Source organism: Scardinius erythrophthalmus (assembly GCF_964197995.2).
Source record: "Scardinius erythrophthalmus genome assembly, chromosome: 10".
Classification (NCBI taxonomy): domain Eukaryota; kingdom Metazoa; phylum Chordata; class Actinopteri; order Cypriniformes; family Leuciscidae; genus Scardinius; species Scardinius erythrophthalmus.
In genome coordinates, this window is record NC_138230.1 from 10174547 (window position 1) to 10194709 (window position 20163).

General features: G+C 39.5%; 1 protein-coding gene across 2 annotated transcripts; it reads right to left on the minus strand.

The window, feature by feature from the left end:
* Positions 1–12321: 12321 nt before the first annotated feature.
* On the minus strand, positions 12322–19685 carry zc3h12ab (zinc finger CCCH-type containing 12Ab). 2 transcript variants are annotated; one of them, XM_081375806.1, is made up of 7 exons: positions 19543–19659; positions 19149–19169; positions 18198–18753; positions 16415–16554; positions 14766–15000; positions 14547–14647; positions 12327–14266 (listed from the first exon to the last, which is right to left on the minus strand). In XM_081375806.1, the coding sequence occupies exons 3-7, from the start codon at positions 18716–18718 to the stop codon at positions 13356–13358; spliced, it is 1908 nt and encodes a 635-aa protein (XP_081231932.1). In that variant the 5' UTR covers positions 18719–18753; positions 19149–19169; positions 19543–19659; the 3' UTR covers positions 12327–13355. The 2 variants fall into 2 exon arrangements, with proteins under 2 accessions (XP_081231933.1, XP_081231932.1); XM_081375807.1 differs by lacking the exon at positions 19149–19169 and having other exon boundaries at positions 12322–14266; positions 19543–19685.
* Positions 19686–20163: the final 478 nt, after the last annotated feature.

The following is a 20163-nucleotide window of genomic DNA, read 5'->3' on the forward strand; positions in this document are numbered from 1 at the left end:
TTATGACCATGAGTTATGATTATTAATATTTCCAAAATTCCCTATATCCTTGAGCTAATTCACATTTACCCAGAGTCGTATACGCTACAAGTCCTTTCTATATTTTAGTCTAGCATCACACAGAAAGAAGCAGTCATCTCCAAAAATCTCCTGTAGAGGCCGCCATTCTCTCACAATGACTGCTGTGATGTGTTATTGTTATGTGTGTGTGTATTATTACTGTTATTCCCCATTGTGCCTGCAGGTGGCGCTGCCACTTGTAATTGTTAGTTGTTGAGTAAGTAGAGAATGTTGGCTGTTATTTTTAACATGGTTTACACCCAAGTGTTTTCTACATGTTGATATTGAGAGACACAACAGTTATGTCAGATGTGCTGCGATCACACCTGGGGGCTGTTCCATAAAAGACGCTTAGAAAAGCGGGGATTAAACTCCAAAACCGGACTTGAATGAGCCTAACAAATGAGTTGGGGCTAAAGTGGTTCCATAAAAGGTAATTGAAGCTCACGCAATCTCACTAATTTGATCCAGGTTTATCTAGTCTAGATAATTGCGTGTGCACGCGTTTCTGGAGCAGCCCTAGAGGTCGATCGTGGATCAAATCGATCCACCATCAAACAGCTTATATTGTGCGCTGTTTTATGAGTCTGAGACATGTTTTTCCCCCCCTCAGTTCAAAACTGACATTTTACAGTTATATTCTCCATCTGTAAATGTTCGAAAGTCATGCAAATGTATCCATTTTGCTGCTAATTTTCATATTGAACGAGCGCTGCTGCGCGCATGCGCGCCAAATAGGAGCGCAATAATTCTGACTAAAATATACATTTTGCTTGGAAAATGAATATGCGATATTTTATAACATTATAATAATTTATCTTTAGGATGTTGGATAAGTTGCAGTGAACTTCTAGCGAACAGAAGTACTTCAGTGAAGTAGCCTATAATTCAGGGAAGTTTATTTTAAGAAACTAAATATATAAAGACACAAAATATAGTTTTGGGTATAGGACCTATGCTACTTAATAAAGATGATGTATACTTATTTAGAATGCTGAGAATTACAGCTTTTAATGCAATATTTTTTTGGAGAAAGAAAGAATCCCCAGTTTTAAAGTAGATTTAGTTTCTAAAGTACATTATGGAGAGGATAACATTAAATTAAGAGCAAATGTTTACATTTTGAAAAGATATGTGCAACTCTAAAATCAAAGAATATTCCATAAAATAAAGGAATATATATTAGCCTACATTAACTACATTTTTATATAACCCTCCCTCCCTTTTATTTCTAGTTATTTGTTATTTTATTTATTTACTTATTTAATATTTAATATTTGATATTCAAATAATATTACTTGAATAACTATTAGGAATTATGTGTCATTATAAGAGTTTGATATAAATATGTTAATGTTAAATTTGTATTACTATTTATTTATTTATTGGTTTTTTTTTTGTCTTTTCCCCCTTAAATCATGTAAAAGTGTCTATGTACTTTTTGGTTATTGTTCTAATCATGTGTGTTTTTAGGCTATGTGTTGGTGGGTATTATCACAAAAGAAAAAAAGTAGAAAGAAAAATAAGGAATATTTATTGGGGGGAAATATGATGTCTTTAAAGGAACTGTCCATTTGTATAATTGTGTTAAATGTGTTTGAATTGAAAGACATAATAAAGTACATTATATATATATATATATATATATATATATATATATATATATATATATATATATATATATATATATATATATATATATATACTAAAATATTTGTTATTTGGACATTAGATGTGCCTTATTTAGAATTTTAAACCTGTGTGTATTTTTATGATAGCAATAACTGTAAAGGGACTATTGTAATGGGGTAAATCAAATGTAGGCTAATATACTGTCGATTACTAAGCTCAGATTCATCTTGCCAGTTAAAATTTATACTCTGCTTTTGTAATTATTTATTTTTAATTTTGTGATTTTAACTTCTGCTTTACAAAGCTTTTTTCAGATTGTGTTCTAATGTTCTTCTAATCATAAACATGTACTACAGCTGCCAAACAAAACCAGAGAGAAATGTATTCATAAATCTTTAAAACAATCTAATTAAATCTTGGGCACAAAACATTCAGCCAGTAAAAAAACCTGTAGTATATATATTGTATTTAGGCCTATCTATCTATCTATCTATATATAGGTCTATATTGTCTAATTTATCATTGTAGCCTTATTTAAGTTGATTTTCTGTATACTGTGTATTTATTTTTGGACTAATAGTGGTTAATAAAGTCCAATAATGGTATGAGAGAGTGTCAGTGGTAATATCATTGTGTTCTTGTTGGTCAGTGTTAGAGGATCTGTGTAACAACTGAGGCTTAGCCTGACAGTTAGCCTGCCCTGGACCAGGCTAGTTTCCCAGCATAAGTTGCCAGGGTAACTGAGTTTGAACTATTTTAAGTTTGCTTTATAAAACAGAATCCACCGACAATAAGTCTGACTAACCGAAATAAGCCTGGCTTATACTCTAATCTTGTTTTATGGAACAGCCCCCTGGACTGGTGATTGTCTGGGTTTCTTGTTTTTATTTTTTTAATACATAATTTTATATTTTTTATTTTTTATTTTTAATAACAAGTAGTTATTTGTAGTTTAGTACACACAGAGTTTGGCAAATAATAATTATTTTAATTTGCTTTATGAATATCCAGTAAATTGGCAAATGGTTATTCCACTTTTTATAGTCTTGATAATAGATTAAAAAAAAAAACACACATTTGCATATCCACCTATGATGTCCACACTATTGATTTTCTGCATCATCCTGTGGCTTGAAACATTCTGAACGCTGGATTTGTCAATATTATAGGCCTACGTTTTTGTTCCCTGTAAGATTTCACTAGGAAGTTTTTATTCTGTAGTTTATTCTTAGATTTTTTTATATATTGAATATTTTATGCTTTAAAGTAGTGTACACTATAGGATTTGTTCATTCAGGTCAATCATTCATAATGTTTAGCTAATGAATCACAAATCTGAGCTTTTGACATATTCTTTCACATCTCTGTGTGCCTGCACTGTAAAGAAATTGCTGTAGTCAGGGCCGGCTCTAGCCCTTTGGTTGCCCTAGGCAAGATTTAGTTTTCCTCAGAAAACTTGGTGATCAGTGGTCTGTGGAGCCAGATGTGGTGGAGGACATTGAGGCATTTACATGTGTAATGTATGGCCAGGCCCACAAAAAATCTGTGAACAACGTGCGCAGCATCATGCTGAAAAAAATGATTGGAGAGGATGAGACTGTTGTGTATAAAAAAGGACGCTGGACGAGAGATTTATGCATGCAACTCTCTTTACTTTTCTGACAAACCGGAACCAAACATTTCAGACCAAAACAGCCAAAACAGCTGCAACCTAAACATGCAGCGAGGTGTTACCAAACGAACACAGATTAATTCGTACTGAGCGGACATAACATTTTCCCCTCTCTGGGGGGTTCAACTATGAAAAGTTGACACAAAGTCCTTCAGGTAATCGGGCCGTGCCCTGGCGCGCACTGGCCGTGGAGAACACACAGCTGAAGGTGAGGCGAACAGTGGTAGGGGGGCACTGGGTGTGACAACGAGGGAGTATCTTCAGGCTGTGCTGCTGCTTGTGGTATGGAGTCCTCCTGCTCCGCTCTGGGTGGCATTATGTCCCCGCTGTTCTGAGTTAACATTGCAGGAGGTGCTGGCACCTTCTGAAGGCAGCTGGCGTGCCAGCGGGTGCCATCAAGGAGGTATGTGGCTGGTCCCAGTCGGCGGACCACTTGCTGTGGAGTGGACCAAAGTGATGCCATCTTGTTTTCCCTGTGCGGTTGGCGAGCTCTCACCCAGTCTGCCACAGCGATATCTGGGATCCTGAACTTCTTTTTCTTGTCAAACCACTGTTTCATCCGCTTCTGACAGCGGGTGACTGAGGCTTTGACTGGTGTGAGTGTGTTCTGGACTGCGGTGGGGTGGAGCCTGTCCAGTGGTAGGTGTAACTCCCTACCCAGCATGAGCGAGGCTGGGGAAACCTCTGTGGTTGAATGCTGGGTAGCATGGTAGTGTAGCAGTGTTAGACGTATGGCTTGTTTAAAGGAACAGCCCTGGGCCTGATGTGCTCTGATGCCATTTTTTAGGGATTGATGGAAGCGTTCCCTCCTGCCGTTTGCCTGTGGGTGATATAGGGCTGTACGGATGTGTCGAATCCCCCTGTTCTCCAGTTATGAAGTAAACTCCACAGACACAAACTGTGGACCATTGTCGGTGGTAATGGTCTGTGGAAGGCCCCAGCGGGAGAAGAGAGACTCCAGAAAGTCCACAATGACCTGGGAGGTGATGGAGCCGGTAGTGGTCAGCTCAGGCCATTTGGAGTGTAAACCATACACTACGACCAAGAAACGCTGATAGTGGATCTCGCCACATATGTCTAATTGCAGATGCTCCCATGGTTTTGAGGGCCAGGCCAGGGGTTGCAGGGGTGGCGGGGTTGACGACCAGTCTTTCCACTTACAAGACGTGCTGGGCATTCTTTAACAAGGGCCTCAATGTCTTTGTCTATGCCTGGCCACCACACCAGGTCACGGCATCTGTTTAAGTTTCACTATTCCCAGGTGGCCCTCACGTGCCATGGCCAGCACACGGGCGCGAAGGGCCCCTGGAATCACAGTGCAAAACCCACGCGCCACACATGTCTCATTCCAACAAGAGAGCTCCTGCTTGACCAGAGAAAATGCTAACAGCTCCTCTGGTAATTCCCGTGGCCATCCCTGACGACTGTAGATGCAGAGCTGGAAGATAACTGGATCCTGTTTTGAGGCTGCCTTCAGTTCCTGTAGAGTGACCGTGGACTCGAGCAGAGTGAGTAGCGTGAGAATAATCTCACTTTCGATGTGGTTGACGCTGGTAGGCAGGGCCTGGGCAGGAACTGACCGAGAGAGAAGGTCTGCAATGACATTATCCCGGCCCGGGGTAAACTGTAGAGTATAGTTGTATTGGCGGAGGCGGTCATACCAATGATGCAGTCTCAGCGGCCTGTGCCCGGTGCCAGTAGAGGAAAGCAGAGCTGTCAAGGCCTGGTGGTCTGTTCTCAGCGTAAACTGGCGGCCATAAAGGTAGAGGTGCCATCTCTCACAAGCCCACATACAAGCGAGTGCCTCCCGATCCCCAACTGAGTATCTTTGTTCGGTTTGGTTCAGAGCTCGGGAGGCGAATGCAACAGGCCTCTCCACGCCATTCTGTACTTGTGACAGTACAGCCCCTATCGCCATGGCCAAGGCATCACAGGTGACCAGGGTGTGACTGGATATGTCAAAATGTGCCAACACTGGAGGTGAGGTAAGTTGAGCTTTAAGAGTTTGCACTGCCTTGGTGCATTCTAACGACCAGACCCATGGCTCATCTCTCCGAAGCAGCTGGCGCAGTGGGGCTGTTATGGCTGAATACCGAGGCATGAACTTCATGTAGTAGCCCGTCATGCCCAGGAATGAAGCGAGCTGGGCAGCCGAGGTTGGTTTGGGAATGGAGAGGATGGCCTCCACATTAGATTGAAGAGGAGAGATGCCCTCAGTGGAAAGTCGGATGCCTACATATTCAATGGCCGGCACAGCAAAAACACATTTGCTGCCATTGAGGGTTAAACTGTGCTTGGCGAGGGCTTCAAAAACACTCTGCAGGTGACTGTCATGGATAGCCGTAGTAGCACCATGTACCACCACATCATCAAGGTAAATAACAACACCTGGTATACCTGCCAGTACTGAGGTCATGACCTTTTGAAAGCAGGAGGGGGTGGAGCTAAGGCCAAACGGCATCGTCGTGTAGCGGAAAACACCGAGGTGTGTAACGAAGGCCGTCAGGTTTCTGCTTTCAGGGTTGAGGGGCACCTGGAGATAGCCCTCTCTGAGATCCAGTTTCGAAAAGACAGTGGAGCCGTGAAATTGTGCCGTGAGCTCCTTCGACGTGGGCAATGGGTATCTGTCTGGGATGACTGCTTTATTTACTGCGCGGAGGTCCACACAGACTCGCAGAGCCCCTGTTTTCAAATCTGAAATCCATGGTGAAGCATCAACCGGCTCAATGATACCGGCATCCAGCAGCCGCTGCAGCTCAACAGACACTCCATCCCTTCAGGGCCAGTGGAATACGGCGCAGTGGCTGGACGACTGGCATCACAGAGGAGTCAATGAGGGGTTGATGGGCAAAAGCAGACAGACAGCCCAGCCCTTCAAACAGTGATGACCACTTCTGATGTGGTCTGGCAGCGACAGTCATAATGGCAGCCCCCCCTGTGTCAATGAGTGAAAATCCCAATGCCATGAACAGATCCAGCCCCATTAAATGCACCCCTCGTCGGGCCACATTGAAGACAAAGGAGGGCAAGACCCTAGTTCCATAGCTAACAGTCACTGTGATGGACCTCAACAAGTCAATTTTTGAGTTACCATACCCATGTAGGACAGCAGGGGGCGTGGACAGTGGACAGGAATGAAAGAACTTATGGTATGTACTGGCATTCAGAAGGGAGACACTTGCATCTGTGTCTAGCAGCAGGGGAATACACACTGTGTTTATATTCACTGTACATGACTTGAATTGCATGGGCCCCGATGTTACATGGCGAATTATGGTGGGTGAACCACGGGGAGTGTGTGCATCTGACCTGGAGGGGGCAGAGTGGCACATTTTTGCAAAGTGATTTTTCCTGCCACAGTTACGGCATGTTTGGTCATTAGCTGGACAGTGCCGGGCTCTGGTGGCATGTGTGTTTGATCCACAGCTACCGCAGGAAAACTGCCTTTGACGCTGACGCGGCCCTTGTTGTCTTGTGAGATGCATGACTGGGTCTGGGGCTGTGTCTGGTACATCCAAACCAGAGCTAGATGGCTACTGCTGTTGCTGGTCATGTGACTGTGCTCTTATGCATACTGCTTGGCTTAATGATGATTCTGTCTGTGTTAATTTAACTGCACATTCCGCTGCACTTTCAATTTGGAATGCAATGGCAACAGCCTTAGCTAGTGTTAAGTCATCTGATTCGAGTGGCAACGTCTCCCTGATTTTAGCCTGTGTAGTGTGCTCAATCAGTTGATCACGTATCATCTCGTCTGTCAATGCGCCAAATTTACAATGGCTGGCTAAACCTTTTAGGTTGGAGACGTACTGATGGACGGACTCCCCTGGTAGTTAGTGTCGTTGTCTAAACATAAACCGTCTCAATAAAGCACTCTGTGGGGCAGCAACCTGGTCTTTTAAAAGTTTCACTGTCCCTGCATAGTCTGTATTTGTCCCGTTGCCAGTTAACGTCTCCAGTACCCGTTGTCCCTCGACTCCTAAACAGTGCCTCAGCAATGCTGTTTTCCGAACTGCACTCACGTCAGCTAGTCCCGTTGCTTGTAGGAATGTTTCAAAAGACTGATGCCAGCGATTCCACGGTATTGTAGGCTCACCGGGAAGTGCGAGGAAAGGAGGTGGAGGAGGAAGAGAAAATTCAGCCATCCTCGTCGCCAATTGTTATGTATAAAAAAGGACGTTGGACGAGAGATTTATGCATGCAACTCTCTTTACATTTCGGACAAACCGTAACCAAACATTTCAGACCAAAACAGCTGCAACCTAAACATGCAGCGAGGCATTACCAAACGAACACAGATTAATTCGTCCTGAGCGGACATAACAGAGACGCTTACCACCAGATTCAAGGTGGATTTGTCCCGGCTCCCGCCCTGGAGAGACAACCTGGTCCCACACATCAACCGTGTCGACCACCGTCTGGCCAACTACAAGAGAGCAGCCACACCGATATTCTGGTGTCCCAAGCCCCACGATCCTGGCCAAGGCTGGGAAAAGACACTGACTTGCTGGAGGAAACAGTCGAGGAGATGGATAGAGATGGTGAAGAAGACGAGGAGCAAGAGGTCGATTATGAAGACCTGCTGTATGATGAATAGACATCATTGCCCTTGACCTTTTGACCTTTGATTAGAATCACTTTTTTTCTATTTCAGTTTATTCTAATGGGGATTTGTTATACCCTATATATACACACATTTGACAATATGAGTGGTTTTCTGTTTTGTTTCAATAAATATGATACCAATATAACGGTTTGAATAGTAACTCCTTATTATGGGAGATGTTCATTTGGACCAACATGTGACAATTTTTCAAGTAGGGATCATCAACATTTGCTTATTAGACATCATAAAGACTATAAAAATACAAAAGTTAGAAAACATATATCAATAGGGTCCATAGAGGAGGAGTTCCAGTGATCCAATGTCACAGATTTTTTACATTTTTTTCGTTTATTTGAGTTTTAATGCACCAAACATCATCTAATCATGACAATCCTCATATCTATCAATTCCTCATGTAAAGACGAAGAGAAAATGGGGTGGATTGTGTCTGTAGGATGTATTGTTCAGATTCTATGTAGATTTAAATTTTTCATTTTTCACAGCCGAAAATCAAGCACGGACACAAAAGATGATACAAAAAATCATATATGGGACAATAATTTGCGTGGGGAACATCAAAATTCCTTTACTAGACACCTTAAGGATTACAAAAAACTAGGTTAAAAAAATATACCTTTCGGGTGCAGGTGAACCCCCCCCCCCCCTTCCTACCCTACTAATAGGGCGACACGTGCGGGCAACACATTTGTCGCCCTAGGCAACCGCCTAGTTCCTTGACTCTTTGAACGGATCAATAAATATTCTGTTGTTTAAAGAGGTTGAACGTCCATATTGTTGTTGATCAAGTTAGTGTTGTTTTCTCTGAATCTCTAAATAAGCTCATAGTCCAATGTATCTGCAGTTTCCAGAACAAAGGTTGCACATAAAACCATCTGCTAGAGAAATAGACTGACATACTCTGGCTTATTTTTTACAACAGATATGTAAATTGTGAAACTTATAGGACCAGGATCTGTTCAAAGTATAAATGGTTCATGTGCAATGCCAGAGAAATGCATTATTATACAAAGCATTTGTATGCTCATCTGAGTATCTCCAAGCTATTGTAGAAAATATATATTAAAAATTAATATATTAAAAATATGACCTTTGAGTCCTTTCTATATTTTAGTCTTGCATCACACAGAAAGAAGCAGTCATCTCCAAAAGTCTCCAGTAGAGGCCGCCATTCTCTCACAATGACTGCTGTGATCAGTGTTATTGTTATGTGTGTGTATTATTACTGTTATTCCCCATTGTGCCTGCAGGTGGCACTGCCAATTGTAATTGTTAGTTGTTGAGTAAGTAGAGAATGATGACTGTTATTTTAACATGGTTAGGCCTACACCCAAGTGTTTTCTACATGTTGATATTGAGAGACACAACAGTTATGTCAGATGTGCTGCGATCACACCTGGACTGGTGATTGTCTGGGTTTTTTGTTTTTATGTTTTTAATACATAATTGTTTATTTTTTATTTTTAATAACAAGCAGTTATTTGTAGTTTAGTACACACGGAGTTGGGCAAATTTAATCTAATTTGCTTTATGAATATCCAGCAAGTTGTTAAATTGTCAAATGGTTAGTCCACTTTTGCCTTTAATTTATTTTTATTTTTTTAACATTTACATATCCACCAGAATCCTCCATTCTGAACACTGGATTTGTCAATATTATATATAGGCCTTCTTTTTTGGTCCCTGTAAGATTTCACTAATATTTGTCACTCCTAGGAAGTTTTTATTCTGTAGTTTATTCTTAGACTTTCATATTTTGAATGTTTTATCCTGTAAATTTGTATACACGATAGGATTTGTTAATTCAGGTCAATCCTTCATAGCCGCTAATGTTCAGCTTTAATGATTCACAAATCTGAGCTTCTGACATAATGTTTCACATCTCTGTGTGCCTGAGAATGGCTGAATGACTTTTTATTGTATCTATGGCAGCATCTACTAGTTTATTTGCTATTTGACAGCAAACTTTAATGACAGTCATGTACAAGATAAAATCTAGATGCCAGAAAAATGCCAGCATTGTTTTCTGTGGAGATGTGATTCAGTCATCAGTTTGTTTGGTGAGCTTATTGAGTCGCATCCATATGCGGAAAATAAAGTCATGACTCATGAGTCGATTTGAGTCACATCAGACCATCCTGAAGGCCAGTGAGAGCAGGGTAGATACACATCTAATGATTGTGATGACGTGCAGATAGTGAATATGTCCTGTTTGATACTGATAACTGAAGATGCAGTCTTTCCTGTGTGACAGTGACAATGTAGCCTACTGTGCATGAGTGTTTACAGAGATTTTACAGAAGAAGAAAAAATGTTAGATTTTTTTAGCCAATTGCAAAATTCCAACGACAGAGATAAGAGATGAGAAACCATGTTTAAAAAATTCTCTACACCACAGCATTTCTGATTACTGAAAATTACTTTGATTAGGATCAATATTATCTGCAGGGGAAACTTCGGTACATCCCCTTCATAGTGAGCTCAGCAAGATAAGCATGCTGTGCTAGAACAATAATGTCTAAGACTGTAAATGTAGGTGTTGTTATTGGCTCTTAGACCAAAAGACTGATATTTACTGTTTGATATTTGACCATTTTACATGAGTTTTCACTTGCAGGATATGTAGAGTCACAAAAACTGAGTAAATGAAATCAATTAATATGCATTTACATACAAAACTTAATTTGCAAAACAATAGTTTAGCTAAAGTGTGGGATATTTTTAAGGTAGCAGACAGTTCAGTTCAATACCACTGTGGCATTTTTTTTATCATATTTGAGAGTTCTGTCTGTCAGCACATGAGCCTAGTAGTAAATGAAAAAAATTGAAGATGGATTTAGTTTTGGGGAAGTCCAATGACCATGTGCACTAGAGACATGGACTCTCTCATGACGTCTCTGTCTGAACCACTGAAACTCTAGAAAAATGATGGATCATTACTCCAGTGCATGACGGCTGTCACTCCTAAAAGAAGCACATCACATGATAATCATAATAAAGTATTCTAAAATGGAGTCTGGAAAATGACTCACGTATGCTGTTTTCCCTCTCATAAAAGCTTTAGTTCCTCTGAAATCCTCTTTCACCTCCCCCAAAAGGCCACTTCCTCTGATAAAATGTATCTATTAAGGACATCTACAGCTCTTCTCGTATGTGCTCTTTTCTGACGCCTATGCTGCTGTGTGGTGTGGTTTGTATTTTTCCAATTAAAATAGAAAATGATTCTTCAATAAACCCCATTAAAAAGACATCCTTCTTTAGCCTAACATGTTTGTTTTTCTAATAGGCAGTTTTCCCCTTCATCTGATATACCACTTATACATGACCTTTACAGTGTTATTTTATTTATATATTCTTTGTATTTCTATATTAGTGCAAGGTCTAACACGTATGGAAAAAAGTAAAGTTTGTCCCTTTATTTCATGTCACAGGTTTTATCAGGATTTCAGCTTTCAGAAGTCAAAGTTCAGAGGAATAAGAAGCTTCAATGTGCATGAAGGTGATTTTCTTTTAGTTCTTAATTTGTCATTAAATATTTTTCTCTTATTTAATGTTACAACATTTAATCTTTGTCTGAAAGATTTGTACCAAAAATTTGACAATAGAATAATATTTGTTTTAGTCTGATCAGTGAGGCTTGACACCATCTTTCATGAGAATGTTTCTGGATTACAACCATCTCTTGATTCGTGAAATGTAGTAAAATAAACAAGTCAAGTTGTCCTTTATGATTAAGGAATAGTCAGTAATATTACTAATGTTAAGAAATTCCACCAGCTTTTCTGTGAAAAGGAACATTTCCTCTTTAAATATAAACTCTCATGCATGCAAGTGAAAAGTTTTGGCAAACTCAAGAGCATTAGATCTTCTTGTCAAATACAAAGTTCTTTGATGAAACTCTAGATGGCGCAGGCTGATAGGTCCTTAACTCAATTAACAGCCATTCTTCCTTACTCTATTCCACCAAGACCAAACATATCAACATTGTAATATCCATTACCATGCTAAACACTCCCAGAGTCATCATGACAGAAACAACATTATTCTCTACTAGGTATCTAGGCAATAACTAAGCTATTATCATTGAGGTAAAATGGTTAGCATGTGGTTTCTTTGCTTAGGTGGTGTGAAACTATGTCCTCCTGTCTGTGTTATATATAGCATTTACATATAGGTGGTTTCTTAGAAGGGAACAGTGATTTATGTGACTGCATCCTTCACAGATGATGCCATCGCCTGCAGCGCAAATGCTTCTAAAGGTCAGGTCTGATGTAGCTGGTTATAAAGTATGTTTGTTCACCCAGTCACACAGAGGAACAACACGTAAGACATTCACTTGAACAGACAAGACTTTTAATAAAAGTCAAAGACTGATATGTGTACATAAATATGGCACTTATCATAATATGAGATACAGCATAAAAAGCAAAGACATACTTAAATGAGCAAACTAAGAGCACATTAAGATCTGATATGCCACTAAATGAAACAATGGCAAAAAATTGCCTACTCAATATTGCAGACTCCCTTTTTAAAATCTAAACAGCTTCAATACAAACAAACAGAGGCACCAAAAGTTCCATGAGAGTCTTATTTGTGCATGTTTCATGCTTTTGGCATTTACCTTTGAGAACTTACACTGCTGATGATTGCATGCTTTAGGACATTTTATAAGTTAGCACTTATTAAAATGGGAAAATACACCAAAGGGTGCGTACTCTTCTACCTTTCTGGTAGTTCAAGCGTCAGTTACGGCACATGGTGCCAACACGTTCAACCTACACGGTACTGCAGTCCATGCAGAACCACAAATAATAACACTTCAAACTCGAAAAAATGTTTACCAAAAAAACAACAACTCATGCCATCATTAAATAAGATCTAATCTTTCGTGAAAATAATGACAAGGCTGATACTGAGAACCACAGCAAAAGGGTAATAACCCTTTAAATACAACTAATAGTGTATTCACCATAGTTATATGTCAAATGACAATATTAAAAATACAACAGAAATAAATCTCGGCTTGAATTGAGTCCATTTCATGACAAAGATTAAATATCTATTAAAGTATCATTGTACTTTTAAGCTGTGCAGACATTAAAATGAAAATTTCATTTCAAAACATCCGCAACGGCATGACGATTTTTTGATAGTCAATTAATTTTCTGTCTTTGCTGAAAGCGAAACGCTGCATGACTTGACAAAAACAAGTGAGAAAATGGTGAAAAAAACAAGTGAGATTTCACTGTGGGTGGAGGTACCCTGCATTACATGACAGACTGGGACGAAAACACTTGTGGTTGAGATCTTGGTGTAGCACACTCGGTGCCTGAATCTTTGTCTTAGCTAGTCTTTCAACAAAAATCATAAAGCCCCATCCTGAGACTGAAGGGTCAAAATCTCTGCTGCCAGTCTTTGTGGGTCCAGGAGAAATGGGAACATGTCCATGGCCCTGTCCACCAAACGTGCATTGAAAATTGCGAGTAATTTCTTCCTCACCTGCTCCCGTTCGGACCACTGAGCACTGTGATTGGAAGGGGACCAGTGTCCATGTCCTCTCTCTAGCTGCATGGCATTATGGGATGCCGGAGGATAGCCACTATAATGGTCGGACCAGTAGCCCTGGTGGGGAGGAGGCCCTCTGCTGTGTGGAAATGAATACTGGGACATGTTGGCGGGAGGGTAAATTGGACCTCCGCCGTAGGAGTGATAGCGGGGTTGACCGTAACCCGGGTTTGGTGAGCTCCTGTGGTGCTGACCGGCTCCACCAGCGCTCAGGGATTGGTAGGAACAGCAACTGCAGGGTTGGCTGTTGGCCGGAACGTAGTGATGCCGCCCGTTGCTGGATGGTTTGGACTTCCTTTGGTCGCAGTAGCGATCACAATGGGTAGCTTCATGAGAATGACATTCGTAAGAACCCAAGCCAGAATCCATACACTCTTGAGATCCGTTGGGAAAAGAATCCAGGCTCGTTGGCGAATGCCGACGTTCTTTTTTCGAAGGAAACTTCCTTTGCGTTAGCTGGGGGGCTCCTTTAATGACAAGGACATTTTCACTGGCGTAACTCTTCTTGAGAGGTCCGCACACGTCGAGGGACAGTTTCTGTTCCATAACTTCATCCAGAGACGGACTCTGACTGGAAAGCGGCTGAGGTTTGTGCGGTGTGGATGAATTTTTGGCTTTCTCCCGGAGCTCGTCGGCCAGGGCGCGCTGGGATTGCTTGGTTCGCTCCGGATGATGGAACTTGCACTTGATTCCGTAAGTGCACTTCTTTCCTGCATTGAAAATGGGAGTTTAATTCTTGTTCACAAATAATCAAATCAAATAAATGCAGCCTTGGTGAGCATAACTTCAAATACATCTTAATGACTTTTTGAACAGCAGTGTATATTGTTTATCAATTCCTTGGATCTGGATTATCCCTTTCTATCTGGGCTATAGCAAATACAAATGCCACACCCAGATAATTACACCAACATGTCACCACAAGAACACGTGAACACACTAGTGATTGTACAGTGTCAATCATTCAAGTCAGAAAAAAATTATTCTCACCATAAGGACAGGGCTGTTTCTTAGGTATACGTGGAGTCTTTCTCAGAAAGTTGTCAAGAGTGGGTCCATGTCTTCCCAAAGGGTCATCTGGAGGCATAAACCTAAAAAAAAAAATAAAAAAAAATAAGTGGATTTACTCAAATTGGAATTAATTAGCAGCAGGGCTTTTATCAAACAGCTTGACGTATGCTGCAATGACCAAAATGCAACAGCACTTACTTGTCATTGACGAACGAGTACATCAGAAGCCTCTCCTCTATAAAACGCTTCCACTCAGGACGTTCTCCTTGCAGATCTCGATAAGTGTCATTGGATACAATGATGCCGTCGGATTCATACGCCAGCTTCACGATAAAACGGTCATCATAGCAAACCACCCGTTTTCCGGCCACCCTTCTGGATGGTGTGAACACCAAGAGCTTCCTCCGTTCTAATTCCCGCAGAATGTGCTGATCTGAAGAAAAATATTCATGAAATTTGAAATGAGTGTTGACGCGTTTTGCAATTGTGTCACAATTAGGGCCGTCATTTTGATGCTTTAACTTAGTATAATTATTAAAAAAAATTACCAATAGTAAAATTAACATATTTAGTCATGCACCCTGACCTGTATATACAGTTTGTAATAAGAAATTGGAGCATTTTAAAGTAACATCTAAATCATGTTTGCACTTTCTAAAATCAAATGTCTTAAAAAAAAAAATAACTTAAAAATCCAGCTCTTATGGTGCAAAATGGTGAAGAAAAAACTGTAAGACATATATGCATTGGCTAGATGCATATGTCTCATGCATATATATACAGAGCAGGTATTTGAAAAAAAAACTTGATTGTAAAATGAATTTCTGTGAAATGTAAGCCAGTGATAGGTTTACAGTATGTGCATGCTATGGAAATAAAATAAACAATATACTGACTTCTAAAATCACTTTTTGCAATATAAACTAAAATAATGTCCTCAGCAAATATTAATATTTGATTGACATGAGATTAACAGCATATCATGCTATTAGTTTGACATATTGCTATTTACATATGAGGTTAACACCATATAATTAAATTAGTTTGACATAATGTTATTGATTTACAGCCAATTTTGGAACGCACTGTCTGTTCTGTTAAAACTAAACAAGCCTTGTTGATATTCAATTATACTTTTGGACCAGCTAGAACAAACACCCCAAGGGAGAAAGTTTCTTGGAATCTTAAATTGCTTGTGATTTCCATTTGGCACGTGCCCATTGACACAACGACAGTTTATTTCAAAGGAAGCAGGAATTCAAACATATCATGCCATGTTTGCATAGTGAAATGGCAACAGTTGAGACAAATCAACACGGTTATATTACTACATGGTATTATTACTACAACCACAAAGTTGCATTATTTCCCTCTAGCTAGGTCAAACTTCTTGAGGGATTGGCAAACATGCAGATCAAACAGGCTGGTAGAAAAGCAGCAGTCGCGTTATTACACTGCTCTTCTGTGGCCTTCTTTGTTTTACGAGGAAGTAACGAAAGTTTTAAAACCCCAAGGTACTTGCCAATATATCCGATGACATACTTCATTCAGTCAGCTACACAAATGAAATTATTTTAGGGTTTTCCCATACTTCCAGTTCTATTATTTGACACCTGAGTTTGATTGGGTTTAAAACCAGAAACAAAAAAAACAGAACTGCATTTCTAGTGCTCCATGTAAACTGTAGTTGAAAAATCAATCATACATAATATGCTATCCATTGGCATCATCTGTTGCCTCTTTGTTTAGCCATTTGGTTGCTACGAGGAAACAGACGCTGCTGATGGGAATGTCCTTTTGGACAGCAGGAATTGTTCCCGACACTAGGTGCATTCCCTTTTCCTCACCTGTAATGGGTACATCAGGTCGCGGCTGCTCTTTTCTCCAGGAAGGCACAAACACTGTGATGTCAACGTGACCCCGCTCCAGGAAAAAGTTCACTGCCAGCTGAATTCCCAGACAGGAGAAAACTTCCTTGTTCCCGTGGCTAAGAAACAGTTTTTAGAAATTAGGTTTGAATTTGCATAATAACATTTTATTGCATTAATTCATTTGGCAGGCACTTTCATCCAAAGCTACTTACAAGCAAGGAATATCAAAAGCATTTTATCATATTAAACTTTTCAAATGTAAAGCTATTTTAGAGCAAATCAACTACATAAGCGACAGACATTATGAGATCTGTCACTAAGATATCAGTTCATTTTCTTTCCTTGCCAGTTGAGCTAAGGGGAATGTTAAAGTTCATTAAAATAAATGTTGTTATACTTCCTTCTAGACAGTGGTAGGTGATAGGGCGGTGATGTACAATCCAGATAAATCACAAAACAAAAGCAACTAAATACATTTTAATTTAAATCCAAACTGTAATCAACAGAAGTGGGTGTGTGAAAAGTGGAAACTGTCTGTTTCAAATAGGTAATTTAAAGTGTCTGATTTATAGGAACAAAAATAGCACAAAGGTGGGCAGAGCTATCCAATCAGACGACGTGTTGCAATGCTGTCGGGCCTGTTCGTCGTTTTCACAGCGTACTTTTCACAGACATTCTCCTTCAGGATAGAAAGAAGGAAGGGAGGGGACTGGAAACGCCACTGATTTGCATATAAGATTATTTGCATACTGGGTGATGACAGCTACAGGAGCCTGCAGGGGCAAATCTGGGCTCTACTTGCAAGTGCAGGTGAAATACAAAGGGAAGGGAGGGTTTTAAAAGGTCTTAAAACACGCAGAGGGTGCAAAATGCTTTAAAAGATGACAAGAAAACTGTGAATTCGCTTTGGAAACATATGATCTAACTTCTCCAAATAACTTCCTAATTTTCTGGTCTGACATTTGGAATGAATTACTCAATACGACAAATCCCACGCAAAGAATTTGTTGAGAAAAATACTATGATTTGGAGTGTCCAAATACCATTCAGTCTGTCCAATAAGGATTATCTGTTTTTCACTACATGATTGCCAAAAACATATACGTGCTCAAATAAGCGTTCAGTCATGACTCATTAAGTAGCACAAATACACCTCTGTTGTATTCACAAAAACAGAAGGAAATGGACTTGATTTGCACATTTTTAGGAATGTGTGTGAGGAAACACTGGGTTTTATTAAACTGTGACAATTACTGCATGATTGTAAAAAACAATACTACAGCACAAAGGATAAAAATGTCTCAATATCGTTCCCTTAATTTGTAAACACTATTCATCTATTTTACAGTAAACAATAACGATGTAATGAACATTCCTTGATTTTTCTATCGTAATAATTATTTTGCAAAGCCAACTATAATTAAGACAAAAAGTGTGGCACTATTAAAACGTTTTTTTGGCAACTTTTTGATAAACCATTTTCCGTTTGGTGATGCTATAAATGGCCAAAAAATTGCACACTTTAAAATATTTTTTTAAAAAGTAAAGCGAAAGCAGCCTTAAATAGAACAATATGTACTAGTTCTATGAAAACCATTATCTAGTGACTTTTAACATTTAAAATGTCCTGTTAAACATTTGATACAAAGGAAAAGGTCGTCAAAATTAATATTGCCTTTAAATTTACTGTAAATAGAAATAGCAAAGGGATGGAAGATGTAGTGTCATTAAAAGCATGCCGTGTGTACAGTAAACTCACCTCATGGCTACATTAGACCCATCAATGACTATAGGTCTGAGTGCGTCCTCATCCTCTACCAGCGGTTCCGGAGCACTTGACACTGCCGGAGCACTTTGATTTTGGGTCTTACTGGAGCCATCCCCACGTGAAACCAGCACCGGGGAGGCTGTAGACTCCTCTCTCTCTTCAGATTCCCCAGCAGCCTGTATCAGCTCCCCCAGAACCCTGTTGGTGTCTGCGCTGAGGCCGAGTTTCAGGAAAGCGGCGCGGACCTGCGTTTGGGAAAACCCCAGCTTGAGGAACAGGTCGAGCTGGGTCTGAAAGTCAGACCCCAGTTCTGAGGATTCATCTGGAGTCAGGCTGGGCTGAGCCGGGTCCATTCTAATGTCACAGAAAACGGGAGGGCTGTACAGAGACGTAGGCGCTGTTACCCATGCGTTGGTGGCGTTTGCGTCAAATCTGTGTGATCCTATGCTGGATGACCAAAGGGAATCCAAATACAATTGTAACGTGGGGATGGTGCCGATTTCAGCACTCATCTCTTCATCTGGAAAAACGTCCTCGTCAGTCACTCCTGTTTACAGAAAGCGCAATGTTAGAGATCTGATCAATTAAGCATTAACCTCAGATGACAACATTTCTAATAATCTGAAACTAAGGTATCATCTACAGATCACATGGCAATACTATGTGACAATCAGACTGATATTTCAAACATTTATGAATCTAATAAGGAATCTTAAACCAATTAAAAATGACTATAATAGGTACAGTTCTGATATGGTTAAAATAAAGACAAACATTATTTAAATAAATATGAGTTAGTTCTATAAATTATTAGTGTAAATTTATCTTAAAACTTATGAAATATATAAATATTTATAATTATAAATATGCATTAAATCAATGACATCTAGAAGCAAATAAGCTATAAAAATCAATGTATCTAAACTGTTACTGTAACGTTACCTTTTGAACAGGAAATGTCATCTTCAGACGTGAAACGTTAGGTTTCACAGCCATTTTAAAAAAAGTAGGTTTTTTAACTCATCTAGTCTTATATATTTTCACTACAACACCGACATCACATTATTTCATAGTTTTAATTCTCTTTATTTGCAGCGCGTTCCCGCATTCCAGCACACGGACGCGCTCTATCCTCCTTCATCACTTTGTTTACAAAAGTTTTAAAGTTTATTTCTACATACTACTTGACAAAATAAGTAGCCATTAAACAGTTTGCTATCAGAAATGTCAATGACAACTATTAGGAACGTCAATTTACCGAATCTATCGTTTAGTAAACTTAAATGCAGAGATACATAAGTTAAAACAGTTACAAGCAAAGCAAAGTCATACGAACCTTTACTTTATCTGTTCTCTGTGTTTTGAGCTGCTGTCTTGAGGTAATTAAGTTAATACGTTCATAAGTTTCGCTCCTGATGAACCCAAAGCAGTAAAATGCTGAAGAGAGCTTCGACACACCTTTATGTTAGAAAACGCAAAACCAGGAAGTAAGTCATGCACGTGTTGACGTCACGGAGGCCTTTGGATTTTACCAGACTTTTTCTGTCTGAATATTCTGAATAATAGTGTTTACTGGTATATTTTTTACCCAGTCCATATTCAATTTATACATATTACCCTTGAATTTATATCTTATAAACAGATTTATTTGTGATATTGATATATTTTGTAGGCTACATTTTGTGGTTTATATGCAGGAACATTCTTTCACTTATGTTTAGAGTTGTCCTCATTCGGCTTGTTTTTGGTTAGATTTCTGTTCATTTATTAAGGGCCCTATCATGCCCAGATGTCAACTGTGTTTTGGAAAAGTTTTATTCATATTTTCTTTTCCCACTCATGACAAATCTTATCATAAGGAATATCTTTTAATTAACATGTTACTTCTAATAGCTAAATGTTGTTTATAATGGTGAAATAAGCCTTTGTTTTTAAAGGCATAAGTTATTATACACAA